Source organism: Planococcus citri, chromosome 1 (assembly GCF_950023065.1).
Source record: "Planococcus citri chromosome 1, ihPlaCitr1.1, whole genome shotgun sequence".
NCBI classification, from domain to species: Eukaryota; Metazoa; Arthropoda; class Insecta; order Hemiptera; family Pseudococcidae; genus Planococcus; species Planococcus citri.
This window is the reverse complement of record NC_088677.1, coordinates 73,660,674-73,686,426: the sequence shown is the minus strand read 5'-3', so window position 1 is coordinate 73,686,426 and position 25,753 is coordinate 73,660,674. Positions and strand designations below refer to the sequence as shown.

General features: G+C 33.9%; 3 protein-coding genes and 1 long non-coding RNA gene across 7 annotated transcripts in view; 1 reads left to right on the top strand and 3 right to left on the bottom strand.

The window, feature by feature from the left end:
* The window catches only part of LOC135831580 (uncharacterized), a 28,194-nt gene extending 16,165 nt beyond the window's left edge, over positions 1-12,029 (top strand). The window contains exons 2-7 of one of the 2 annotated variants that reach the window (XR_010556203.1): positions 7,006-7,190; positions 8,895-9,053; positions 9,161-9,223; positions 9,314-9,505; positions 9,672-9,826; positions 9,899-12,029. This is a non-coding gene — a long non-coding RNA (uncharacterized LOC135831580). The remainder of the gene's footprint in view (positions 1-7,005; positions 7,191-8,894; positions 9,054-9,160; positions 9,224-9,313; positions 9,506-9,671; positions 9,827-9,898) is intronic. The other variant, XR_010556204.1, reaches the window with a different exon arrangement.
* Positions 6,943-8,886, bottom strand: LOC135831558 (uncharacterized). The gene is made up of 4 exons (XM_065344146.1): positions 8,631-8,886; positions 8,010-8,194; positions 7,368-7,475; positions 6,943-7,219 (listed from the first exon to the last, which is right to left on the bottom strand). Exons 1-4 carry the CDS (start codon positions 8,778-8,780, stop codon positions 7,081-7,083), a joined length of 582 nt encoding a protein of 193 aa, XP_065200218.1. The 5' UTR covers positions 8,781-8,886; the 3' UTR covers positions 6,943-7,080.
* On the bottom strand, positions 10,505-15,231 carry LOC135831536 (cystinosin homolog). Of its 3 annotated transcripts, none has more exons than XM_065344106.1 (11): positions 15,035-15,230; positions 14,807-14,897; positions 14,638-14,731; positions 14,379-14,552; positions 14,161-14,301; positions 13,984-14,083; positions 13,779-13,898; positions 13,531-13,701; positions 12,559-12,676; positions 12,365-12,467; positions 10,505-11,827 (listed from the first exon to the last, which is right to left on the bottom strand). In XM_065344106.1, the coding sequence occupies exons 2-11, from the start codon at positions 14,844-14,846 to the stop codon at positions 11,716-11,718; spliced, it is 1,173 nt and encodes a 390-aa protein (XP_065200178.1). In that variant the 5' UTR covers positions 14,847-14,897; positions 15,035-15,230; the 3' UTR covers positions 10,505-11,715. The 3 variants fall into 3 exon arrangements, with proteins under 3 accessions (XP_065200178.1, XP_065200187.1, XP_065200196.1); XM_065344124.1 differs by lacking the exon at positions 10,505-11,827 and adding an exon at positions 12,018-12,267 and having other exon boundaries at positions 15,035-15,231; XM_065344115.1 differs by lacking the exon at positions 15,035-15,230 and having other exon boundaries at positions 14,807-15,019.
* A 7,153-nt stretch (positions 15,232-22,384) lies between these two features.
* LOC135831550 (DNA-directed RNA polymerase II subunit RPB1-like) overlaps positions 22,385-25,753 on the bottom strand; it is an 80,250-nt gene continuing 76,881 nt past the window's right edge. The window contains exon 3 of the mRNA XM_065344138.1: positions 22,385-24,185. Coding sequence (XP_065200210.1) covers positions 23,604-24,185 — 582 coding nt within the window. The 3' untranslated portion in view covers positions 22,385-23,603. The remainder of the gene's footprint in view (positions 24,186-25,753) is intronic.

Sequence of the window (25,753 nt, the reverse complement as noted above, 5' to 3'; positions counted from 1 at the left end):
TGGCCTACAACATACTAGAAGCACAAGTTGATTGGTTCGGTAGTTTTGGTGCTAGCCCCGAAACGGACGTTACTTTTTGAAGCTCCATAGTATTTATTCTGATAAAAGAGAGAATTCGACTAATTTCCTGAAATACGAGAATGTCATTTCCTTGCTAAAAACATATCCATGATTTGAAGTTTTCCTTACAGAGAAGACTCAAAATCTCTTTTTGTCAAAATATGGGTAATTCATGAGAAAGATTTCCTTTTATGAAGCAGAAAAATGTGGATTTTAAAGTTGGAAATCATACGTAATTTCGCAGTCAAAGTTGAAGTTATTATTAATTATTTCGATGTTTGGCTTAATTTTTCGCACATTTTCATTGTTTGCAGCGATATACGTATAAGGTAATTCAAAATTGGTACTTACCTAGTTAAAATGCGCGTTTTTCTTGGTAGTTTCAAAATTACTCCTCGCATTGTGTGAATGAATTTTCTAAAACGAGGTCTCGTTGAATTCATAAGCAACAAGCAAGAACACTCTTGCAATCTGTTAAAATCTATCAATTCTATCATGCATTTTTGGTTAGACGCTGTGTTTTTTGGTTAAATTTGGATTTTTCGTTTCGTATATCTTCGCTAGAATTAGTGTATTTTTTCGTCTCTTTTGTACCTTTTTTCTTTTTTCTTCCCAGTAACCAAGAAGTAGTCAGAAAAAACAAAACTGAGTGGTGATATGACTGGTGATCTGACTGCTCTTAGTTGTGCTCTAAAGAGGAAGTAGCCATATTGTATTTTATTGCTTTGTGATTGGTTGGTCATTTCTGACGACCAAACAGAATTAATGTAAATGAGTCATATTTTTCAAATTTTTGCCAATCGGCATGTGTCTCAAATATCCATAAGTGTCACCATGTGATCCATTTTAATGTTTGAATCAGCAAAGTTGACGCATCTGATGAATTTTAGATGTATGATGTATGTATTAAAAATTTGTATGCTGATAAATCCTCCTCAAATGGGACCATTTTAAATAGAAATTTATTATAAGAATTGAAATTTATATGAATAGGTACCCAGTACCTACCTACTATTTTGAAATTGTGCGTTTTGTTCATTTCTTCCTTGCGGTTTTCAAGTCGGAGAAGTGAGAATGTTCTGAATTTCCTGGAACACCAGTTCTCAATATTTTCATGGTATTTAGCCCCCCTCCCTAGTTCATTTTTCAAGATTCCAATACCCCAAATATGTATAATTGAAGTAATTGGCTTCAGTCGAAAAAGTTCTTGAAATGGAACGATTTGGATAGGTATTAGGAATTCAAATTTGAGCTAGGTAATACCTCGATCCTGTACCCAGATGTTAGCTTCAGGAACATCCAGCAAAAGTTTGGGGATTGATTGATCCAATTTTTTCATGATGAAGTTTGGCAAAAATTGATTTTTCATCTTTACACTGTTTTGTGTTCATTACATAGAGGTACCTTACCCGCAAGTACTCCAAACTTACAACGAATTGGTTTACCCCCATTGATATCAGTAATATATTTGTCTTCATTGATTAGTCACGAATTATATAGGTATCCATAGAAAACCATAGAAAAATCCAAATCGACTATGATTAAGAAATTATCTCCGAATATGAACTAAATTAAGAACGAAACAATTTTAAGGCTTTATTCGTGTCAAACACCAAAAATGAACCAAAACCAAACTTGGCAACAGGAAAATTTAAAGAATTTGGTTACTTTTTGGTTTTTTGATAGGTACCTACCTACTTTTTTATCAATCACGACCCCTGGTACCTAGTATTTTAAAAAACCTTTCTTCCCAAATATTCTCATTCTCACTTGATGTGCCAAAACATCGAAAGATATCGTTTCTCAAACTGAAGAAACACTTTGGTCCGCAGTGGTACCAATTTTCTGATTATTATTGGCCAATTTCAAAAATTCAAAAAATACAGCCAAAAACTTGTAGATTTTTTTCAGGTTTTTGAAATTGGCAATAATGATGATAAAATTCATAAAATTGACATCACGTCCCAAAATACTCGTATATCGCCATTTTGAAAAATCACATCTTTCCACATTTTAGGCTTTAATAACTAGTTTGAAATATTGAGAAGAAAAAATTTCCAAGTTTTGAATTTGGTGCCATGTCCACCAAAGTTGAGTTACCAGTCCCCATGACGTGGACGTACCAACACCCTATAGTGAGTTACATTCTTTCTCAGACTCACTCATGGCTTGACAATCATCATGAGAAAATGGAAATGTAGCTTTGGCCAGGGAGCAAAAAATGTGGCCCTGAAAATGGCCAGTTTAGCTTCCAGCTGACTGGAAATCAAACATTATAATGTAGAATATTGTATTTCAGATGGTACGTCTGAAACAAGTACATAAGAGTAACATGTTACTTGGGTTATCAACAGGAAATCAGTGTGGAAAAAAAATAATGATGCCTTTTTACGTTTCCTTGTGCGCTTTTTTTTCACCATGCTTTTAGTTTTTTATTATGCCCTTTAGTCTTTAATGGCATATTTTTTGAAGTGGTGGATTAAGGTTTGTTTTGAAAGAAACAGACAAATAATATTCTTCTTCCTACAAATCCCGCACTGTATAATTTTTTTCTCGTGGCACATGCTTCTTGTGGCTGTCCATTAGCACAGCCGACTGGAAAGCTTTCTCGGAATGCGGACAGCGGAACTGAAGGTATCAATGTGTTAGTGATAGGTAGAGGTACATATTGTAAGGCCACAGTTGAAAGAAAAATTATAAAGGTACGGTATTATTACTTTGTGGAACAAATCCATCAGTATATTGACACCTGGCTCACCTTATATACACACTTACACAGTTGATCCAGCAGCATGAAGCGAAATTTACCGCTTCTGCAAACTGTGATATTAAAGCCAGCATGCAGGCCCTTGGAAAACGTAACTATTGAGTTTGTCTGCATTTTAAATGATCTGAGAATGGGAAAAAATTCGCAAAAACACTAAAAATTACTTACTTATTACTTTGTTGCAAGGTAGGTGGTGGTCTTCATGTCGAAAATTGGACATGGATCGCGCCAGCTGAATATTGGTGTTGTTGAGAGGAATTTGTCAGACGAAAGCATTACCTGATATCGTCCACCGCATTAAAAGACGATTTCAGTTAACTTAGTTATCACGACCTCTGGTAGCATTTTAAAAACCTTTTCTTCCCAAATATTTCTCATTCTCACTTTGATGTGCCAAAACATCGAAAATCATTTCTCAAACTGAGGAGATAATTTGGTCCCCAGTGGTGCCAATTTTCTGATTATTATTGGCCAATTTCAAAAAATCAAAAAAGCAAAGCCAGAAACTTGCCAAATTTTTTCAGTTTTTTGAAATTGACAATAATGACGATGAAATTGACATCGCGTCCCAAAATATATCGGCAGTTTGAAAAATCATATGTATCTTTCCATGTTTCGGTCTATCTAACTAGTGCGAAACATTTAAGAAGAAAAAAATTTTCAAAAAACGAATTTTGTAAAAAATGAAAAATTTGCAAATTTTCAACCGCTCAGAATATAGGTCTAGGTTGACAAATCTCAAATACTATTTCTTGGGTTTGGACCATTTCCCCCAAGACAGGCCTTTCCATTACAGCTTCTTTTCATTTGATTTTGAACATGTCACAGATGATGAAAAACTAATCGAAAATCTAATATTGACATCTGCAGCATGTCACAATCAATTTTATCGACATGTACTCGTAGGTATTTTACGATTGTCTGAAAATTGCTCAATAAAACAGTACCAAATCTCTCATCACTTGAAAAAAAAAAAAAACGACGACAACATGACACTAGTTACTATACGAGTACAAACGGCGAGACTCGAAAAGGTAAAAACGTAACGGATTACTTATTTTTGTGCATAATTGTGCAAAGTGATGAGATCTATTGTTTCGCAGTGTGCATTTTTAAAAATCCGCCCACTACGAGTAGACAAAATAGGTCGACGAATGAGCTAGCTTATTGTTCAACGTGTTCAGAAAATCATAGGCAACGGATTGCTTGCTGAGTTGGTTTTGTAAACTAGTTCTTTCTCTGGCTCTTTGTAGTAAGATGTGAGCGATGATGGTAATCTCGCGAAGAAGACGAACAAGAAACAATGAATTTATGTAATGATCGCTATTAATGCAATTAATGGAGTAGATTGTATCGTCGAATCGTCGTACACGATTGATCTATCAATGTCCTAGGTACCTACTTGTGAAAATATGGCAACGGTTTGAAAATGTCAATTTTTTTCTTCTTTTTGGTTTCACGTCGGATTTACGACGCTTCAATGACGAAAAGTTGCTCGATTCGTTTGATACGTAGTACATGAAGATGAGAGGGTTTCATTGACATTGCTCTGGCGGTGTTGTGGGTGTGCTTGGATGGTCAATTCTCACGTAGGTAATTAAATTGCTATACCTTGAATTCACTATTACACTAAGCAACTGAAAATTTGCGTTTGAGTTGAAAATGGGCTTAATGGATAGTTTAGATGCAAAAACAAAAAACAGAGTGGGGTTTCTCGATGGCCAAAGTTGCGAAAATGACAGTTTTTGCCCTACTTCAAGAGTTTGTAGCGACGACGTCATTTTTATATCTTTTTAAAAATTCCAAATCAGTTCTAAAAATTCGTCACCCATCAATTTTCACCTTGATTTGAGTAAATCCCCCCCCCCCTCCTTCATAAAAGTCCCCTGTAATAAGTATCTTTTAGGCCTGCAAATTGATGAGTTTTTTTTTGTGTGTGTGTTTCTTTTAACCTAACACAGGAAATCATAAGTTACACTGTGGCAGCAAGCTGCTATTCGATTGTTGGCAGTTTTACAGCTCGAACAAATGAGACTGTGAAAATCCTAAACGTCTGTTTTCATCATCTTCGGCGCTTGTATAGTCGTACTTATTACTCGTATACGTATTATGATGCAATACGTGCAACAATGATATTTTACCTGTACCGCCCATGTGCTCGATACATTGAAATGTGATTCAATGAGTTTAATTAGCCATTTGGTGTAAAACGAGGCTACAACTTACTCGACTTTCGACACATGTAGTCATCTTTGGAGAATTTATACCGCCGCCTATTAGTTTAATTACTGGATTTTTTACGCGGTGTGTTTTTCTCTGGAGAATCGTGCCAACTGCAGATGAACAGTTTAGATTTCCTGTCATCTCCGCGTACTATGTACCTATTTGTAGGAGATTTTTTCATAGTTGAGATTTAGTGAGATGCTGCTTTTGAGTAGAATGATTTTTGGACTCTGGCCGAGGATTATGGTGGGTATGGGTTTTTGGAAAGATATTGTAGTGAAAATATCAGTCCAGAAATATAGTGATTTCTGAAAACTTTTGGAGAGATTTGGTGATCGATATATTTGGAGGATTATTTTGTATGAGAGATGACTCTTATTTTTTTATCTTGGATAAAAATGTACAGAATTGAGTTTGTTAATTATTCTGTACTCTATTGAAATTTTTGTGATTTTTCTGGAAAATTGTGAAATATAGCTTAATTTTATTTCTACTCGACCTGAAAATAAATTCGGTTTTTCCGATTTCGTTTCAACTTTTTTGCAGTCTAGTAAAATAGCCCTCATCATTTTTTCTCCAACTTCTCTAGGAGAGGGGGAAAGGGCGAGCTCCATAATTTCCAGGCATCTACTTACCTGAGGAGAACGAGGGTCATTTTTTTTTCATTATGAGATCTAATAAATTTATCGAAATGAATACTCAACTTACCTGAGGAGAACGAGGGTCAATTTGTTAATTTTGCTGAAAAATATTTATAAAAAGTTCAAAAATTGCCCTTGAAACATGTTTTTCCGAGAGTGTTTTAATTTTCAAAAATTTGCCAAAAAAATCCAAAAATGAACTTAGCACATGAAATTTAGGTAGGTAATTGAGGTTTTAGGACATGCTCTTTCGATCTAGCTTGGTTTCGTTCAAATTTGGGAGTGTGAGTTCAAAACGATCCCTTCATAGCATGCTATCTTTGATTAGACTAACTAATTTGTATAGAAAATTTCAGAAAAAGTAAAAAAATGAAATTTTCCAGGGAAGATACTTTTTCACCAATATAAATATCGTCTTACGTCGAGTATGTATACCTATCTCCACGATCACTAGACTCGATAAAAATCGCAATTTTACATTATTTGAAGCCTCTGGCGTGTTTTCAAATGTCTCCAAAATTTTAAATCGCTTTGGAGGGGCCTAAATAATAAACTTTGGAACACAAAACTTTGGTCATCGCTTATTAGGAAACCTGTCAACCGTTTTAGAAGCTTATTTTTTGCCTCTCTAGAGAGATTTGAAATTTCTGGAAAAAACTGAAAAATTGCAGGATGCTCCAAAAATGTTGAATTGCGATTGTTTCAGAGTCCGATGATCTTATATAGGCACACCAGATGACATCTTGTCCAAAAAAAAGGTTCTCCATTGTACCTCCTTTGAAACAATTTTTTCACTTCTTCTGAAATTACGTACTCTCAAATTGGTCAGAAATGCACTTTTGAAGTCTCACTAGTGGAGTTTTTCGCCAGAAATCTATAATTATTGAATTTTAGAACTTTAAATTTTGGTTATTGGCTGTTGTAGGATGTATTGTTTTTTTTTTGATCAACTTTGGGTTTCATTCAATTTGAAGAGTGTGAGTTCAAAAAGTTCCCTTGCAAGTCAGCTTGTTGTGGAGCTTCTGCAACATGTTATTTTTTCGTTTATGAATATTGACGTATTGAAGTGCATCAAATGGGCAATTCGTTGACAGTACCAGCAACATTTTAAAAGTAGAAGGTATAAACGTAGATAAATTGTGGCAAAAGTACATAATAGCCGAGAAAAAAAAATTATGCTTACCTTGAAAGGAGTACCTATAGAGAGTACCCATCTTATGTTTTACACGTTTAAAAATTGCACAAATCGTGTAAATAATCATCGTATAATGTTTTACAATCTTATCCTCATCAAGTGTAATTTTGAAAATACAGAAATTGAACGTGGAGAAACCATAGTAACGCAGATAAATAAATACGTATGGGCTTACTTAATACGCTGCATCGATTCTACTGCAACAAACTGATGAAATCTAAAATATTAGAATCGCATTTTGGATATTCTTCGAAACAGTTGTATCCATCGAATCCTAATTTTTCAGCTCGATAATAATTTTCAGGTAAGCTTTCATTTCTTGTGCTTGAAGGTCTAGATAAAAATAATGGGTATGAAAATAGGAAATTCAAATTTATCATGTGTACTTACACTTGAATGTACATATTAAAAAAATCGAGATTAGGTACCTACCTAATTTTTAAAAAAATGAAAATTGAAATGAGTAAAAATTATTATTTACCGCATTATTACGTGAATTATGTCATCGATTAAATTTCGATTGGCGATCTCGTGTTTGGATATTTCGCAGATCATTAGAAGTAGACATTCTTTGCCATCATATCCTTGTCTGAAAAAAATCGAATGTGGGTTAATCAAATTACCAAGTTTCATTTATTAATGGTCTTTGAAGGATGAAGAACTTTCAAAAAGCTTGACAAGTATGTGAATACAGAACAAAAACATTTTGAAATTGGAAAATTTTGAAAACTTGGCACGTGTATTTTTTTACAAAAATGTTAGAATTACAATAGGTAGTAATGTGACTTTCTCGAACTATTTATTCCTTTATTCAGGACTGCATTTTTTTTTTTTAAATCAAAAAATGCTCAATTTTATTCTTATTTGTGTTAGTTTGAATCTTTCATTCCTCAGGCATCCATTTTTATACTTAGCTAATATCAAGAATTAATTCAATATTATACTGTACAATATCTGTGTAAAAAGCGGGAGGCTCCTGAACCACTTCAAATAGCAACCAATCAATTTGAGAAGTTGAAAATAGGCTGAACGCCAAATTTCAGCTTATTTGAATTTCATCAATTTTTGATTTTTTCAAAAAAAAAAAAAAGGTCGAGAATGATTTCGTATTTTACTTACTTACCTCGTCAGGTGATCTTGCACCAAATCATAAGTAGACCTTCTGGTAATACTATGAAATACTCTGGCAATATCGGAATTATAATATTGGGTGATATTATCCGGTAAATTGTAATTTGCTTCGAAATTTAACGAAAAATACAAATTTTCTTCAGGTACATCGACAGGAAGCGCAATAGCCACGTACAACTGAAATTAATAAAAACCAAAAAAAAAAGATTCTTCAATAAAATCAAATTTTTCAAATTGTTGAAGTACCTAATCAATAAAAGTAACTTTCATGCTTACCTACTTTACCAACTGAATTCACTCAGAAATTCATACCTACCTACATATCTAATTCAAGAAACATTGAGTATTTTTGAGGTGAGAGAATACGTAGGCTTGAAATTTTTCAAATACAAATTGACTAGTGACTTCACAGGAAATTAAATACTTACATTGAAAAGAAATGCACACGTTTTTTTATCTGGGTAATTTGAAGCGAGACAGTCAACTTATTCTCATGCTAAATATAAAAACTGTTTCAAAAATTGTTGTGAAACCAACATTTTATGAAAACACTCGCTGCCTGCCTGTCTGAAATGTAAATGTTCATCATTTATACGAATTGTAAAGTACTTACCCCAATAGCTGTTCCAGTAGGGTACGTGACATATCTTTTCTCCCTATGGAGGGCGTTGAAAAACATACCAGGACTGTGAAAGACTCCAGTACTGAAAGTAGGCTTCACTAAGGGTACTAAAAGGAGAGCAGTGTACATGAAATAAAACATTACTTACTTGCGTTAATCGCAAAATAAGTAAATTTTCGACTAAGAACACTCGAGTGTGCTCATGTCATCGTCGGAGATATTCCATAGACAATAATGATCTATTCCCTATTTCAGGTTCAGCTGCGTGTCTAATTCTCATCAAGGTGTTAATTAAGTACAAGACAAGCTCGTTTTAGATAACGGGATTTAGCTTAGATGTTGAAAATCTCTGGCAAACAATCACAACAAACCAAGACATTAACGCAAAAAAATGATCAGCTGGCTTTGAAAAATGTGTGTTTGAAATTAGAGTACCAACTTATTCATCATACATACCTATCTATGGATTTTAATCTGCTTTAATCTTTTGCTTTTTGTGGTCTTTTTCCATGTCTAACTAGACTGTAGATCCATTTTTGGAATGGTATAATTCAAGATTCGAAAATTGCCTGAATGAAATAAAAGTACTTACTCAGCTTTTCATGAGCTTTCTTAAGTTTTTTAGATAGTAATGAATTTTTTAGTATACCTACTTATCTCACATTTATCTATAGAAATACCCAGATCACGCCGCACTAATTGAAGAGTATTTCAACGACGATGGTGGTTTTGAAGTGAACGAGGAAACTTTATACAACATTCTGTCTGCTGAATTACAAGGAGGTTCAAAAGTGCAATCAATTCATACGTATCGTACATTACCAACTATCCCTCAAAGTGTAGCCAATGCCACAAACTTACACAAGGTGGGTATAGGTAATAGGTAAATGTCTAATTGATTGAGAGTTTAATATCTTAATGAAGACTATAGCCTACCTCCTTACTAATTTTGGAAGACAATATTTCTTATTACAAGTCATATAATTGTTCTAAAGTGAAGCTAACAAAATATTATCTACCTATGGTTTATAGAAAACTTACTCTCATCAAGTGAATCAAAACCTCAAGTCTTTGACTTCGAATACGCAAAATGGACCAAGTGGTTTATACAAGCATAAGAATTACCAACTTGTACCACCCGATTTCGTGGAAACTCTAGATTTATGCAAGAGTATGGGACATCTCAGGTAGTAAAAATGCGATTACGTTTAATATGATCCTATTTTTAATACAATAGGTACCTACTTTTCATTTTTCAGAATTATCGATCAGTATTTCAAGTCCATTGAAAACCACAAGAGTTGAAATAGGTACCTAGACTCATTATCTGGAAACTTTTTGTGATGTGCCTGCAATCCTTCTCACGAGATGTTTTTTTTCAACCCCCTCCCCCTCAACTTTCATGAAAAAATATTCAACATTACCTACCTTTTTTTTTTCAACGAACAATCATTGTAAAGTACTTACCTGCTATTCGTAATTTTGAACCCTTTGCTGAAAATTCTTCAAAAATGCTCTCGAAAATATTCTTGCCAAAATAATTGAATTTTTTGCAAAATTTTAACTTATTTTTTAAAAAAATACGACAGAAAAATCGAAAAATCATAGTCAAAAAGTTCCTATTTCTGTTATCCAAGTGCGCAGTGTAGCCATTCTTGACACAAAAAAAATACTATAGAAAACAACTTTCTACTTGTCCCTTTCTTTCAGATGTTCAGAATAATATTCAATTTACGAAGATACATTAAAGTTGCCATTTTTAAATCTGTCAGAAAAGCATTTCTTTTTCATCATCACAAATAATCGACAGAAGCTTATGGTGTGAATTAGAAGGGAATGAAACACAAAAGAAATACATAACTAAACAAACTTTTATATCCTTTATTGGCGTGTAAATTAAAGTGAAAACATATTTATAAAATAGCAACAAAAATCATAGAAAAATCAGTACAAGTGATTATTTGATTACAAATTTAAAAAAATATCAGTTTACGCCTGTGGTACTATTTTCACAGTCAAGAAAAATGCACAATTTTGGTGTCATGCTTTGCCTCAACATTCTGGCAAGAGAGTCAGCTTGTTCCACATTGTAGAGAAAGTCTTGAGAATGGAATATTATAAGTAAACATACTGACTTATTCGCACATTTTTGGTTCACTTTTTTCCATCATTTTTCAATACTCAAGTTGATTTTTTTTTTAAAAGAATAACTCGATCATTTTCAACTTGATTTTCACATCATTTCAAGTGTCACAAGTGTCATCAAAATAATGTTAGAACCTGAAAGCACTTGAATTTATCTATCAAGTTGTAGATCATGTGAAACATTCTTTTATACATATAAATGCATTATGAAGGAATCTGAAGTGTTTCCAACTTTCTCCATGAACATTTACAAGCAAAATGGAGGAGATGATTCCTGAATTGAAAATTACTAGGTACCTATTCGTAGTTCAAAATCTTACCTTCTTTTGCATGTTTTCCATCATTTTTTTTGTTTGCCAAACTTTCCATAACATATTATTCATTGGTCATGGTCAATATTTGAAATGCTCATAAATGGAGACAAGTTCGATACCCGTTCTCATTTATTCAGCCGCTCTAACTCCTTCCCATTGATTCAATTTCAATCATAGATTGTATGAGAAATGTTATGATAGGTCTCCTGAAGGAGATAAACCAGAAAATTGGTAGGCTCAAGTACCTCTAGAACCATGGATATTCAGATGATTCTAAATAAAATCTCATATTTTCTTTGTTCATGAACACCAATTATTGATCAGAACACACCGACTAAATTGCTAGAGTACCTACCGAACATTAAGTCAGATCAGAGAGCGCTGCTTCAGAACATTTCGCCTCAAATTACTCATTTCCACATTCATAAGGTGTACATGATAATGATTATAGATAAATTCTAGATGAATAAATAACTACAGTGATTAAATATAAATACTATGAGAGTTTGGTGATGATCTCGCCGAAAATGGTGTAGTTTAGGAACATCAACGATGAAAACGTGAAAGACTCCGGTACACATGAGATAAAAATATAAATTTGAGATCCTGGTCACCAATCACGTTGTAGTAGAATCAGCATTAGTGGTATTACGTTTCGTTACAGGAGGAGATGTTTCAATAGGATTTTGAGCACTGTCATCGATGATGGGTTCTTCGTATTGGGTAGTTCTACAAAAATACATAAAAACGCAAGATTAGATGTACTCGCACGAAAATAATATCAATCTAAGATAGGTTAGCCCATTTAATTCATAATAAGCAAATTCAAATCAAGCGAATTACATATACAGCTGTAAACACGCGTATAATAAGATTATAGAGGTGCTTTTTGGATTAATACACGAAATGGAAATAAAACTATATGTAAAAATTTGTTTATTACACAACAAATAGGTAACGATTACTCGCGTCTTCGTACAAAAAAAATGGAAAAAATTGCGTAAAAAAAAGTGAGTGCAGAAGAGGTAGGTAACAAGTTTAAAAAAATGCAGCATTCCAATTGAGTAAAAATAGGTAACGATTTGTTATTCTTATTGTTAGATGGCAACACAAATACATAAAAGTGTAACTATGTACAAGGAGTATGATTCGATAAATGGTTGTTTTTTCTGCAAAACAATAATTGATATAAGCCAAACAGAGTTCAAAAAAAGTGAGTATCACAACGTTATTTTGAAAGAGAGCTTTCATTTCACATCAACTGACCTGTATAAAACGTAATGCTGGTAAAGGAACAGAGTATCGAAGGCTACTGAAAATATACCCAAGCCGAATTTCGTCGGATCACCGAATATTGATTCCCAGTCATCTGTAAAAATTATGGTAATTTTTAATCGAGTTCTTCAACTTAATATTGAATAATGATAGAAGATTCAGTTCTGAAAATGTTCTATTCTTACTGTAATTATATCCATTGATTAACATCTGAGCTATACTAAACGTTCCTCCGGTAAAATCGAGTATCACGTTACCAATGCACCAGCCAACGGTGCTTTTTCTGGTATAATTCATCACAGCCTGCGAAAAAACAACAAGGATAAATCTCAAGTAGGTAGGTAGGTATTTAAAACTAAGAGTAGTGGGTTATCTCATGTCAAATTACCCCGGTTTTGTGTTTAGAAACTTTGAGTTGAGTTTTCTCGAGGTCAAAATTTTTTTGTTGAAAGTTGTTAAAGAAGAAAAATCATCATAATTGGTCAAATCCCTCTCGGGGCAAGAGGAGTTTGTTCCAGTAGTTGCGATTTCCTATCATTGTCCTACTTTCAGGAATACTGCAAGTTGTTTGAAAGTAGTTTTGAAAATGGCCACCAAAAATTTCAAAAGTTCAAAGTTGAGCTTTCAAAATTTTTAAAAAAATTGAAAAAAACAAGGAATCACATATTTTTTTGATATTTACAAGCACCAACTTTTCTTGGCGGAATTTGTAAAACACAGGGGGGGGGGGTGTAAAAAATGTAAAATATTGTGTGACACAATATCATTTCAAACGTTTTCAAGAGTGTGGATTATGAATATCAACTCATTTTTTTGATTCAACTTTTCCAAAGCCCCTCACATTAGCCCTGCAAATTTCCTAAAAAATTATGGGGCATATGGTTTTTAAATGACGTGTTTAAATTATGGCAACACTGAGTTGACTATGTCATTTGTCATATGAACTGAAACAACTTTCTACACATTTTTCAATCAACAGATCTATGATACTATTTCCTAGGGTCCAACCCTTTCATAAGTATATGAGGCCTCATTGAACAAAATCCCCCCCCCCCCACCAAAATTTGAGTGACAGTTTTTGGCGGTTTTCCAAAATTCCTCAATTTTACCACTTTCGAATTAATTTTGAAATCAATATTATTTTCAGAATTACTAACCTGAGGTATATATTTGATTATGGTTACTGATAATTTGATATAGGAGCAATAATATAAGAAATCCAACCAATGAAGGACGTTGAAAAATGCCGCGGTACCGGATGCTGCAACGATACACACATATAACACAAGGATCAGTTTGGCAATCTTTGACACGCATTGGCTCGAACTCTGTGAAAATAATAAATATTTAGAATATTCTCGTCAACTTAGCCCACAAAAATGCAATTTTTTTTAAAAATACGAACCTCGTAGGAATAACATTGGTAAATAACTACCAGTGATGCGAAGAAAGCGTGTGTAGAGAAAAATACATCGTTGAATTCGACCGGATTTAAACCAGTTGGATGCCTACTGAAGTACTCTTTCTAAAATGTGGGAGAGAAAAACAAAGATTATCGAACGAATTCATCGAAATATTCAATTTTAAAGCAATATTCGAGTTGAATTTACTTGTATCGATGGAATATATTTCATTCCAATGTTATAAAACGAGTATAAAAGGTATCCGGCAATATTCAACGCGCAGAAATCAAAGTTTAGTCCAACCACACTGAAAAAATTTGAGTTAATTTTAGGAATAATAAGGATACATTTTCTTAAAAAGTTGATGATGAGATGTATATTCACCTTTGACGACGATAATTGTCGTATATTTGAGGATAAAATGAAATAGACCAAGCGCTGAAGTAAATCCATCCTACGATAAGGGCAACTAATTTCAAATAGGTGATTTTTCCAACGAATACGTGCAAAACAGCTTCATCATCTCTGAAATCATCGAATGAGTAGCTTATTAATCACACTGTATTTCAATACGTGATAAGTAATCTGCTAGGATCACTTACAATAAAGTAGAGTTATCGATTTTAGCTAAAATCGAAGTGAATCCGGGCTCTTGTGCACAAACATGTACATGCCACCTTGATTCACTAGTCACGATGATTTTCTGCGGTTTCACTTCAGCTACTTTAACAAATTCAGCTTCTAAATCGATAGTACTGTTATGCTTCAAAGGAGAACTGAAACAGAATTCCAAAATATATACTCAAATTTCAAAAATGAGATGTCATCTTTGTAAGGATTATAATCGATTCTCAGTCTTACTCAGCTACTAATTCGACAGTTGAACATTCAGTGATGAGAGGTTCGATAACACCAGGTTCGAAATGTATAGCACACAAAGCACATGATAGGATTGCTACGAAAAAATAGAAAACTATTAATCGTTGGATTTAAACTTCGTAATAATGAAAAATGTGAAAGGATAACGTACCCGAAGCAAGTATCACACGCAAACTTAAACTTTCATACATGTTTGAAGCTTTTTAATTACACCAGGAATCAGAAACAATGATAAGTATCACCTGAAAAAAATACACAAATGTTTTAAAACTGACGTCAGATTATTTACGAACGTTGATAAACTATGATTAACACGAAAATCAACATTGAATACGAGCATTGTGTGGTGTAGAATTCTTAGTACGATGTAAGCACTTACTCGATTTTAATATTACAAGGTAATGAATTGAGAGGATAATCTAGACCGATTTGCATCATGGAGGAAATTCTCCATTTGATACTCGTGACAGTTTTATCTCTTTTAGTAATTACTTTGGTAATGAAATAGATGAAAAAAATGTACTATTTTTTAGTGAATAATCATTTTGTGAGATACACAGAATGATAAAAACGAAGTTTCGCTGATAACGTTTGAACTTGATAAAGCAGTGCTGCCACTTAAATGGAGAAAAATGTATGTTGAACTCTTTTGAAGTTTTGAGTAGGTATTTCACGTTTACGAAAACAAATTGCGAATTTTTGCAAGATATGTACATATTATTTTGCACCACTAGTGTTGAATTTTCAGTGTTCAACTTATAATAATATTAAGTAAAAATCACGGATAAGGATTTAAAATTTAAAAACTAATTACTTGGACGGAAAGAAAATAATTATTTATCCAACAAAGTTTTGCTATCAGTAACATACGTTAGTAGGTAATAAAAAAAAACGTCATCATAGGTGAGAATTTTTCCTTATTTATCAACTTTCAAGAACATATCATAATTTACAACACAAGTACGTATGTATTATGCTTATGCTGAGTGAGTTATGCATACTTACTTGAATGAAGACCACTTCCCCCTTCCTCGCATACAATACCTTGATACTTACCTAATTACGAGAAAATAGATGAAGTACCTACAATTTAGCAAATAAAATGGATTTTTGGTCAAATTTTACACAAAAAGTCACACTCTCACCAATTTTGAGTAGGTATAAAAAAGACCTGTTGTAGAATTATTCAAAAGTGATCTTGTGACCTACCAAATCGAGTTGAAATTTCGAGAGAAATTTAAATATTTCCATGAAATTTTTTTTTGAGCATTTTAGAAGAATTTCAAGAGCCGAAGTGAGTCACAATTTTTTAAGTTTTTTTTTGGAAAAAGTGTCATGTGATCGATCAATATAGGTGACAATTTGGGCAGAAAAAAGAAAAATTTGTATCATCACTTTTTTTGAACACTTCTGAAAAATTTTGAGCACATGTAGGTCTTGATTCTGGGGAATTTTTGAAAAAGTGACCATTTGACCTATAAAAAATTCAATTTCAAAATGTTGGCAGAAAATGAACCAATTTCTATAAAAAAATTTTGGAGTATTTTGAAGAAGTTTGAACCCCATACTGGGCCATGGTTTTTGAGATTTTTAAAAGGAAGGATCATGTGACCTATCAGAATGAGCAGAACTTTTGATAAAAAAATCAAAAAATTTTCATCAAAGTTTTTTTTTAGCATTTTTTAAAAATTTTGAGTCCAAAATTAAGTCATAAAAATGGTTTTTGAAGTGTCATGGCATTTGCCAAAATGAGGCAAAATTTCACCATAAAACCAAAAATTTCTATCACATGATATTCGGAGTTTTCGAAAAAAGTGTCATGCGACCTGTTGATGTTGAAATTAATTAATTTTTAAAAAAAATCAAAAATAATCGTGAACATTTTTTAAAGCACTTTTGAAGATTTTTGGAATTTAAAAAAATAATTTATAATGTTCTTCCCAGTTGTGTTTACTATCCAGATGTACGTAAAAGCCAATAAGGTAACGAGCACTGTTAGCATTAGCAACAGGAATTGGTTTATCATTGAGGATTGTGGGAATACATCCATGCTCGATCACGAAGAGCAAAATCAACAGTTTACTGTAAACTGATTTGCTTTCATTTAGTTTTATTTTCCAGTCTCTTGACTGGATAGCAATTACGTCAATAGCCACCTGCAGGCTGCAAGCGGCTCAGAGCTGTCTCATAATTTTTGTTATTGATTACACATGAGTCATCTGCATACATACATATAGGTACACCTACATAGGTACATACATGTATACAAAGAGTGAAGTAACTGAATTTTCAATTACAGGAAGTCGCAGTTGTAGGTGTAAAATATGAACAATATTGGTCCTAGGACACTTCCTTGAAGAACTGCAGCCAATATTATATGTAGGTAGGTACCTATAAGATGTTTTTAAGCAACTAGTTCATTTTTCAAATGTTTCTGAAATGTAGTCTTTACATTTACAATTAATTAAAACAATCAATATGCATAAACGTGCAATTTTATTATTATTTTATAACACACACTATTAACAAATCGACACACCGTTACACGATGATTTTTATGGCCACACCAAAAGCACACATCAATATTACTTTTATCGGATTCAGGTACCGGATGCTCGTTTTGATTCGGTGGGTTTTGATTCGGCTGTTTCCACAGAGCTTTATATTTTCTTCTTGGAAACCTGATCGTTGATTTTATTCACCTGCAATTCGGACTTTATTTTAGCAGACATACTTGCCGAATTTTCATGAATAGCATCGTAACCGCTTGTAGCCAACTCTAACGTTTTAGCCAATTCAGTTGCTTTTGTTAAGGTAAGACTAGAAACACCTAATAGTTGCTTCTGTAAACGCGAGTTGCAAATTCCTGCTGTAATTTGGCCACAAATTTCTTCATCTAGACATGCACCAAAATCACAACCTTCTGCTATCTCTTTTAGCGCGGCATGATAAGAAGCAAAGTTTTTGTTAGCGTGTTGTAAATGACGGCAAAATTCAACTCAACTCACTTCTTTTAACGGTTTAGGATCATAATATCCAGTCAGATGTTTGATAAGATCGTCAAAAGTTTCTTCTTTCGGTAGCTTCAGAAAAATGGGGCATTTGAGAATGGCATATGGCTCAGGACCCATACTGGCGATTAAAAATTTCACCTTAGCATCAGCCGCTACATCAAAACTTTTAAGATCCACACTGAACCTTTCACTCCATGATGTAAAATCTTCTTCTTTCAAGTTGAATTTCTCAAAAGGTGGAGGTTACTGGCTGACTGTAGCCATGATGTAGCACAATTCTCCAATTTCACGAATACTTTAACAAGATGATAACATTGCACTACAAAAACGATAGAAACGATAAAATCATCCTCGTCGCCACTGAAATGTAGTCTTTACGTTTACATTTAATTAAAACAATCGGTTTCCTTATTCTTTCCCCCAAAAGAGCCTTTCAGGATAAGATAGTGAAATCCGCCCTTTCTCCAATTTTGATGAAACTCACCACAAATGTTAGTATGGATGTAAAACCACTCCAAAAAAATATTTAAGCTGACCCCCCCCCCACCCCAACCCGAGAAATGTCCCCATATGTGTTCAAAATTCAAAATTTATTTGCCCCTCCATGCATGCGGGTATCGTGCGTCTGGGGTAATCTGAATTATACCACTATTGACCTTTAAAGTCCGTAACATTCCAATTTTGGAACATTTTGTGGATGGTGTAAAAAAATACCAGTAACTGAAAAAATTACTTACTCATAACTGTATTCGACAAGGAAGCCATTAGGGCATAATCGGTAAATTATCGATTTTTTTAGCAACCTGTGAAAAAAAGCAAATGCCTAGATAAAGTTGACCAATTGCTGGCTGACAAAATGGCGGCCATTTTGATTGACAGATCAGCCTAAATCACAGATTTTGCATCCCAACGTAGAACTCGCACGACATTTTTTGAACCGAATTAGCTAGATCGAAAGAGCAGTCTAAAATTAATCACCAGTCGAAATTTTAAGCGCTGAAGTATGTTTTTCGATTTTTGGAGAATTTTTGAAATTCAAACATAGACCAACAATGAGAAAAGAAATCAATAATTTCACCAATTGATCTAGGAAAATTTCACAAAATTTTATCAAATGAAGTTGGAAATCCGAAATTTACGCTTCATTCAAACTTCAACGCAGAGGGTTGAAGTATTTTTAGAGCCTCGAGAGACTGTTTGAAAATTCTTGGATCCTCCAACAGATTTTTGAAACATGGTGGAAATTTTGCAAAATGCAGTTGGGAAGCCGAACTGAAAGCAGGTGGTTTCAAGTCGTTTTAAAGGTTCCAGTTACTTTTTGGAAATTCCAGTCACTGGAGGCTCCAAAATGACTTGAACCGACCAGAAGTCGACTTCATAACGTGTCTAAGTTGGAGTACAGTGCGAATTTCGGATTTCCAATTTCATTTACTTAATACAATTTTGTGGAAATTTCAAGTTTCAAAAATCTGCTGCGGGCACTAGAACTGATCAAAAAGGATTTGAACCAGTTTCCAATCGATTTGGAAGGTCGAAAATAGGGTATACCTCAAATTTCAGCGTTTACAGGTCAGTTTGGTAAAATTTTGATTTTTTTTCACATTTTCAGCTTGAATTTGATTTTAAAAAATTCGTCAAATATCGAAAAATGCACTCAAGCGCTTGAAATTTTGGCCAATGATAAATTTTTGCATGCTCTTTCGAACTTACACAAATATTATATATGCATACCTATATGATATAAAAAAATTGGGCTTATTCAAAAATAGTTTTTCATGATATCTACGTATTTTATATAAAAGTAATGAGGTCATAAATCAATATGATGAAGGATAATAGCGGGTGAGATTGGTGCGTAAATCAGTCTTTTAATTTGGGGTTTGAAACTGGCAAGAGAAAGTTGGTGATGTGATCTAAACAATTCACTCGTAGGTAAATTATTGTAACGCCAAAAATTGGTTTGTTGGAATTTTGTCAACAGTTTTTCAAAGTTGACGTCATGGATCTACGCGAGGATCACTTCTTTGGAATTTTTTGTATTTTTTCAAAAACTTATCATCGCTGAAAAGCATACCGTAAACTGGGGTAACATTGCAGGGTGTAGTTTTCCATCACGTTATGCTCCATGGCGGTGGAACTATGAAGTATGGAGCAATTCTGACACTGGGAATGGATAGAGTACACTTTGGCAGTTATTTTTCCTATTTTGTCATTTTCAACTATGATGGTTCCAACACCAGTAAAAAAGCAAGTGAAAAACGGTGGTGTTTCAATTAATTTTAATTAACGTGAAAAACTTGGTGTCTGGAATTTTGAATTTTCAAGTATAGGTAATGAGTCAAGTGACATTATAGATGTGTTGGTACACCTCCCGACTATAAATTAGTGTATTTGTTCATGTGCCGAAGTTTTTCCCCAAGGAGTGAAAAAATAATATTCAAACTGGGATAACTTTGAAAGCTATGAAAAAATCATGAAATTTCAATAAAATTGGTCAAAAATGCATGAAAATGTTAAAAATGATGTGGAAACTTGAAAAACAGCTCTAAAATCATTGAAAAATCATGAAATTTGGTCAAATTGGGCAAAATGCATGAAAAACGCCTGAAAACTAGAAAAATTTCAAATAAGTGTTAGACTGTACTGTATACAAGCACAAATAGTAATAGGATAGAGGATGAGAAATATTCCTTAGCAGGTGAAAGATTACCAGTATAGCCTTATACGGCTCTTTGTAATATCAAGAAGGAACTATTTACACTTACCCCTTGCTAGCTCTGCTGCTACCACTATAGTGTCGGATACGTCAATATAAAAACCAACCAAATGTATCAATTAGGCTCACTTTCGTGAAATAATAACACATTTGTTAGTCACTCCATTGTAATCGTTGTATTAAATTGCATTCTCTTATACTTAATATAAGGTTTTCTCAAATATACACATTTTGCCAATATACAAATTCACCAAATAGCGTAATTAGAACAGAGACACTATGCTCGACCGCCTAATCACGTTCAAATTCACCAATGAAGATACAAATTCACCAATCCCTAAAAAGGACAAGAAGAGTAGAAAATACGTTTTCAATCGATCAAGTCGAAGGAAAACGGACTAAATGCCCAAGTCCTCCGATTCATAGATTGCCTAAGTAGGGGTCTGTACTAAACTCACGTATCTATCACAACGGACAAACAAGAAGTGATTTTGAGATCGAACCTTGCTAAAGTTATACCTAAAGCACCTAAAAGTTCTTAAATCGATCTCAAAAGCTGATAGGCTCGCGCTACTTTTACCAAACAATGGGGGAAATATAATAACCAATAGTATTGCGATGACGTAAATGCGAGCTCTCCCCATATGATAATATTAGCTCGGACCCTCTGCTGGGATTCGATAATACTTCGAATTCGCAAGTACCTACATCTTACCTTAATTAATCAAACGATCCCTAAGCTGTCAAGACCTAAGGGATGGAATTGACCAAGTCCTATAGGATCTTCACCAACTTAAGAATCATTACAAGATGCACTGAGAGGACAGTGAGTCCATAATGCCACCTTACATTAGCATTTCGAAGCACTCTTTCATAATAATTCAATTGTGAATATGGATCATTTTGTAGGTGCTCGACGCGTATAAGTAAAATGACCAAGAAGTGAATATTCATGTTTTTGATTTTTGATAATTTTATGACCTTGAGCGAAGCCCATTTCAAGGGGCTTTCAAAGTTTCCCCAAACACTGGGTAACTTGGAAGGGCACTTCTTTTGGCTCTTGCGCTTGACAGGAAAAAGGTAGGCAACTTCTGTAACTGCCAAAAATATAGCTGACATAGCTTTATCAGAAACACCACACACATTTCCCCTACCTCCGCCATTCTAACCCATAAACATAAAAAATTATGAAAAATCCTTCAATGTTACCTCAGTTTACGGTACCTTATTTTTAATATGTAAGTATACAAAAAAAAAAACTAAAATTTTCACTTGAAAACTCCACTTCTTCTCTCAAATGAAAATGAATTTACCAAAAAAGGAGTTCCTTGAATGTATTAACCTTACTATTTTTTTATGAATGAGATTTTTTTCAAAATTTTCAAACTTGTGGCTTTGAAGGAGGTAAAGGAGATCAAAGACTCAAAGAGATATATTTATACTTGAGCAGACGATGCTTTTGATTCATTGTCGATTCGTCGCGTCGGCTAGAATCTAGATTTATGGCAATTTTTCGATATTTTTAAAATTTCCTTTGGGGATGATACGTGGCACAAAAAAAGCCCTGTTAAACTCTATTTAATGAGATACAAGTAGATGTGACATATTACCTTACCTGCATCTAGATGATATCATGTTGATTTACAAATACTTTCTACTGTAACCGTTACCTGTAGAGTTTGAATTTATTCAGCCAATGTTGTTCTAATTTTTCTAAAGTCATAGGTGTACCCAAGTATAATTATGGTACATTACAATTGGTATGAATGTGTTTTCATTAGCTTGAGTGCTGAGCACCCATGAGCACCTGAAATGGACTGATTGAAAGCTATCTCATACGATCACTTATTCAAGAACGCTGCAGTCTTCTTTTTCTGTGGCGCATGATTAATTCAATGCTACTTTCTGTTTCGCAAATTGTTGTTGGCTCTCTTGGTTTCATGAGAGAAGATTACCTATCATTTTAGAGTAGGTCCAATTGTGAAGAAAATAGACAACGTTTTTAATAAAAGTTTTACTTAGAAAAAGACATGTACAAAATGTTTTAAAAATATACAAAAAAAAGTAGTAAAAAAAAATTCACAAAAATCTTATAATAAAATATGGCTAAGATAAGGAATCTTTGTATGGTTTTCAAAAACAGCTTCTATACTCGAAATTTATTTTTTATATCTATTTTTCATCTTGTATGGAAATTTTTCATCATCGATGATCAAATTGATACACCAGGTAACGATTTTAGGAAAGAAAAAAATTTGGTAGGGTACTTATTTTATCTATTATTATACGTAGGTAACAATCTTACTGTTGTACTTGGGATTTTTATTTTTCATTTAAAGATATTTTGTACGTTTTGATCTTTTTTTTCAAAAAAAAAAAAAAAATACTAATTACGTAATAATTATTTATCTATAACGAACTAATCTATACTAAGTAATCATTGACGAGTAAGCTGCACTCAAGTACATTACAACAATTAGAAAGAGAGAGAGAGAAAAAATACATAATATCCTGTTATCACGATCAGTTCTTAAATATGGCTCGTATTAGTAAAGAAAACATCAAAATATAAGATGAAAAAATAAATTAAAAATAATATTTTTTCAGGGTTTAAGTTACTCGGATATAGATATACGAGTATAGTTGTAAATACCCTGCAGTTTATATATTTCAATCAAAGATGAAGATTATTATAAGTATAAGATATTTTATTATAAAGTCGATGATATCCGCAGCGTACGTAATTTTTAAGATAAGTCTATAAACCTACCTTTACTACGTGGGTCAACATATAATGAAAATTAAAAAAAAAAAAATGTACTCGATGTTTTTTCTTCGTACGATTGGTATTAACCTTTGGTATAATGAATCTTAAATTAAGACGAAGAATTATTATTGAAAATCAAAAATTACAAGAAGGATGATGGGATGGCCTATAATTAATACTCGAGTATACATATGAGGTCAACTTGGTAACGTAGCCAAACGTGGGGGTTACATTACAAGCGGGTAAAAATTATTTGCCATTCCATGAGACACTTAAAACTTAAATTCTAAAAGCAAATGCATTCGTATAAAGTACTTAAAAAATCTCTTGATGGAATCTAAGCTGTTTTTTTTTGTATAATTGAAAAAAAAAAAGAAAGAGATAAAAAACATTAACTAAAAAAGGAAAGAATCGAGGATTGGAAAAAAGAGGGGGGCGGGGAGATGGTATCTTAGTAACTTCCGTAATCCGGGCCGGAGGACGAGTATCCTCCAGCGGCTTGTTGAGCACCTCCGTAGCCGGAGATTGGTTGACCAGAGTAGGATGGTTGAGCTCCACCGTATCCGGCGGTTGGTTGAGATGACGGGTATCCGGCGGTTGGTTGAGACGAAGGGTATCCGGCAGTCGGTCTCGAGGATGGGTATCCAGCAGCAGTTGGTTGACTGTAAGATCCGCCAGAGTATCCAGCGCCAGAGTATCCTCCGCTGGGTTTCGGTGATGGGTAACCTCCGGTCGGTCTAGCTCCTGGGTATCCGCCTGAACCGATTTGTCCTCCGCTGGCACCTGGTACTGGTTGAGGGTATTTGGCTTCTCCTTGGTAAGTGACTTCGGCGGTGTAGCCGTCTTTCCAGTCAGCGACGTATTTGACGATTTGTAAACGGCCATCGGGTAACAGAACTCGGTATTCGCCTCGTACTTGGTCACCGTTGCTGCTGGCTTGGTGGCCGAAATCCGTTCCGTAATAGTCGTCTTTAACGGCGTAATTGAAGTCGAATGGCATTCCGGGTACGTGAGGCTGGGCCAAGTGGTCGAACTGTAAACACACAAACGAACAAGATGATGATAATTTCGGGCTTTGAAATAGTACGAGTAGTACATTATAATTCGCGATTCGAGATGGAGACGCCATCACCATCGTCGGTCGTGTAATCGGCGTAGTTACGTAATGTAATTAATTAAGTTTGATAAATACATGATCGAGGCGTTATTAATTGCATCGACTAGGAGTCATTAAGCTCGAACCGGTGTTAATGTTGCAAAATACTAGGTACTTGTGCTCGAATCGAGCGTACTGGAGGGATTTTTTTTGTAATCGAAGACGATGAAGAGTGACTTCCTGTACTAGATTAGATTTTGATGGTTGATATCGTGTCTTCTTTTTTTAGCTTTATTCGGTGTTACTTTGGAGTGTGAGGGGGGGGGAACTTGCATCGAGCTTTTTTGAGTATTAAGTGATATTGCCATAAAATGAACTCTTTTATGTACTTTTTTAGGGTAAAAATCACACTCAATGCTTAAATTTTTAAATTCATGTATCAGATTCATCTCGAGACACCCTGCATGTAACCGAAGACTAAGTCAAATCTAGCTTACAGCCTAATGAAATGCTCCAGATAATATCGAATTCATGCGTAATTATTACGACGGGAAAGATTCAATTGGATTCATTGTAGATATGGGTGTAAAAATATTTTAGATTTTCCCAGTGGCACAAATTAGGGAGAGGGAAGGAGCCCATAAACACCCAATTTTTCAAAATGACCCGAGCCGAAACTTGTTTTGTCACTGGATTCTACTGAGCACTATCCTAACTCCAAACGTTCTTTACTTTATGTGACCAGTTCCAAAATAGGACGTTGATGCCCCTTTGAGTGTGATTTGTGGGCATATTTAAGCCCAAAGATGGTTACGCAGCAGTTGTCAAGTCGAAGGTCTAAAAAAATAATATCCATACCATGATCGAGTTCGTTCCACTCACATTGATCTAAAATTCGCTAAAATTGGCGTAGAACACAGTGGAATATTTTGAAGTCACCTCCCTTTCATTTTTGAGTGAAAATAAACTGTTGTAGATATTTTTCTAAAGTGACCTTGCGACCTATCAAAATGGGTTAAAATCTCACGAAGAATGCAGATATTTCGTCAAAAATGAGTTTTGCACATTTTTTCAAGAAATTTTTAGCCCAAAATAAGGTAATCGTTTATTTTTGAAGGTTTTGAAAATGTGCATGCGACGCAACGTATTAAAATATATTGGAATTTCGCGAAAAATTCAAATATTTTAAAGAAAAATTGTTTGAGCATTTTTTGAAAATTCTAAGCATCTAAGCCCAAAATTGAGTCAAGATTTTCAGCGGTTTTGAAATTGATGTCATGCGACCCATCTAAATTCAAAAAGGGATGACATTTTAATAACTTACTACCTTCACTTTTTCTCGAATGTACATATATTCATTACAAAGGTTATGACTCGGGACGATTCAAATAAGCCATACTTATATTGACTGAAAAATGGCTAGTCTAAATAAACTACATAAATCGTTTTTAAAAGCAACTTTTGAAATTCGCCATGTTTGAAAGCACATTGGTCGCCACAATTGC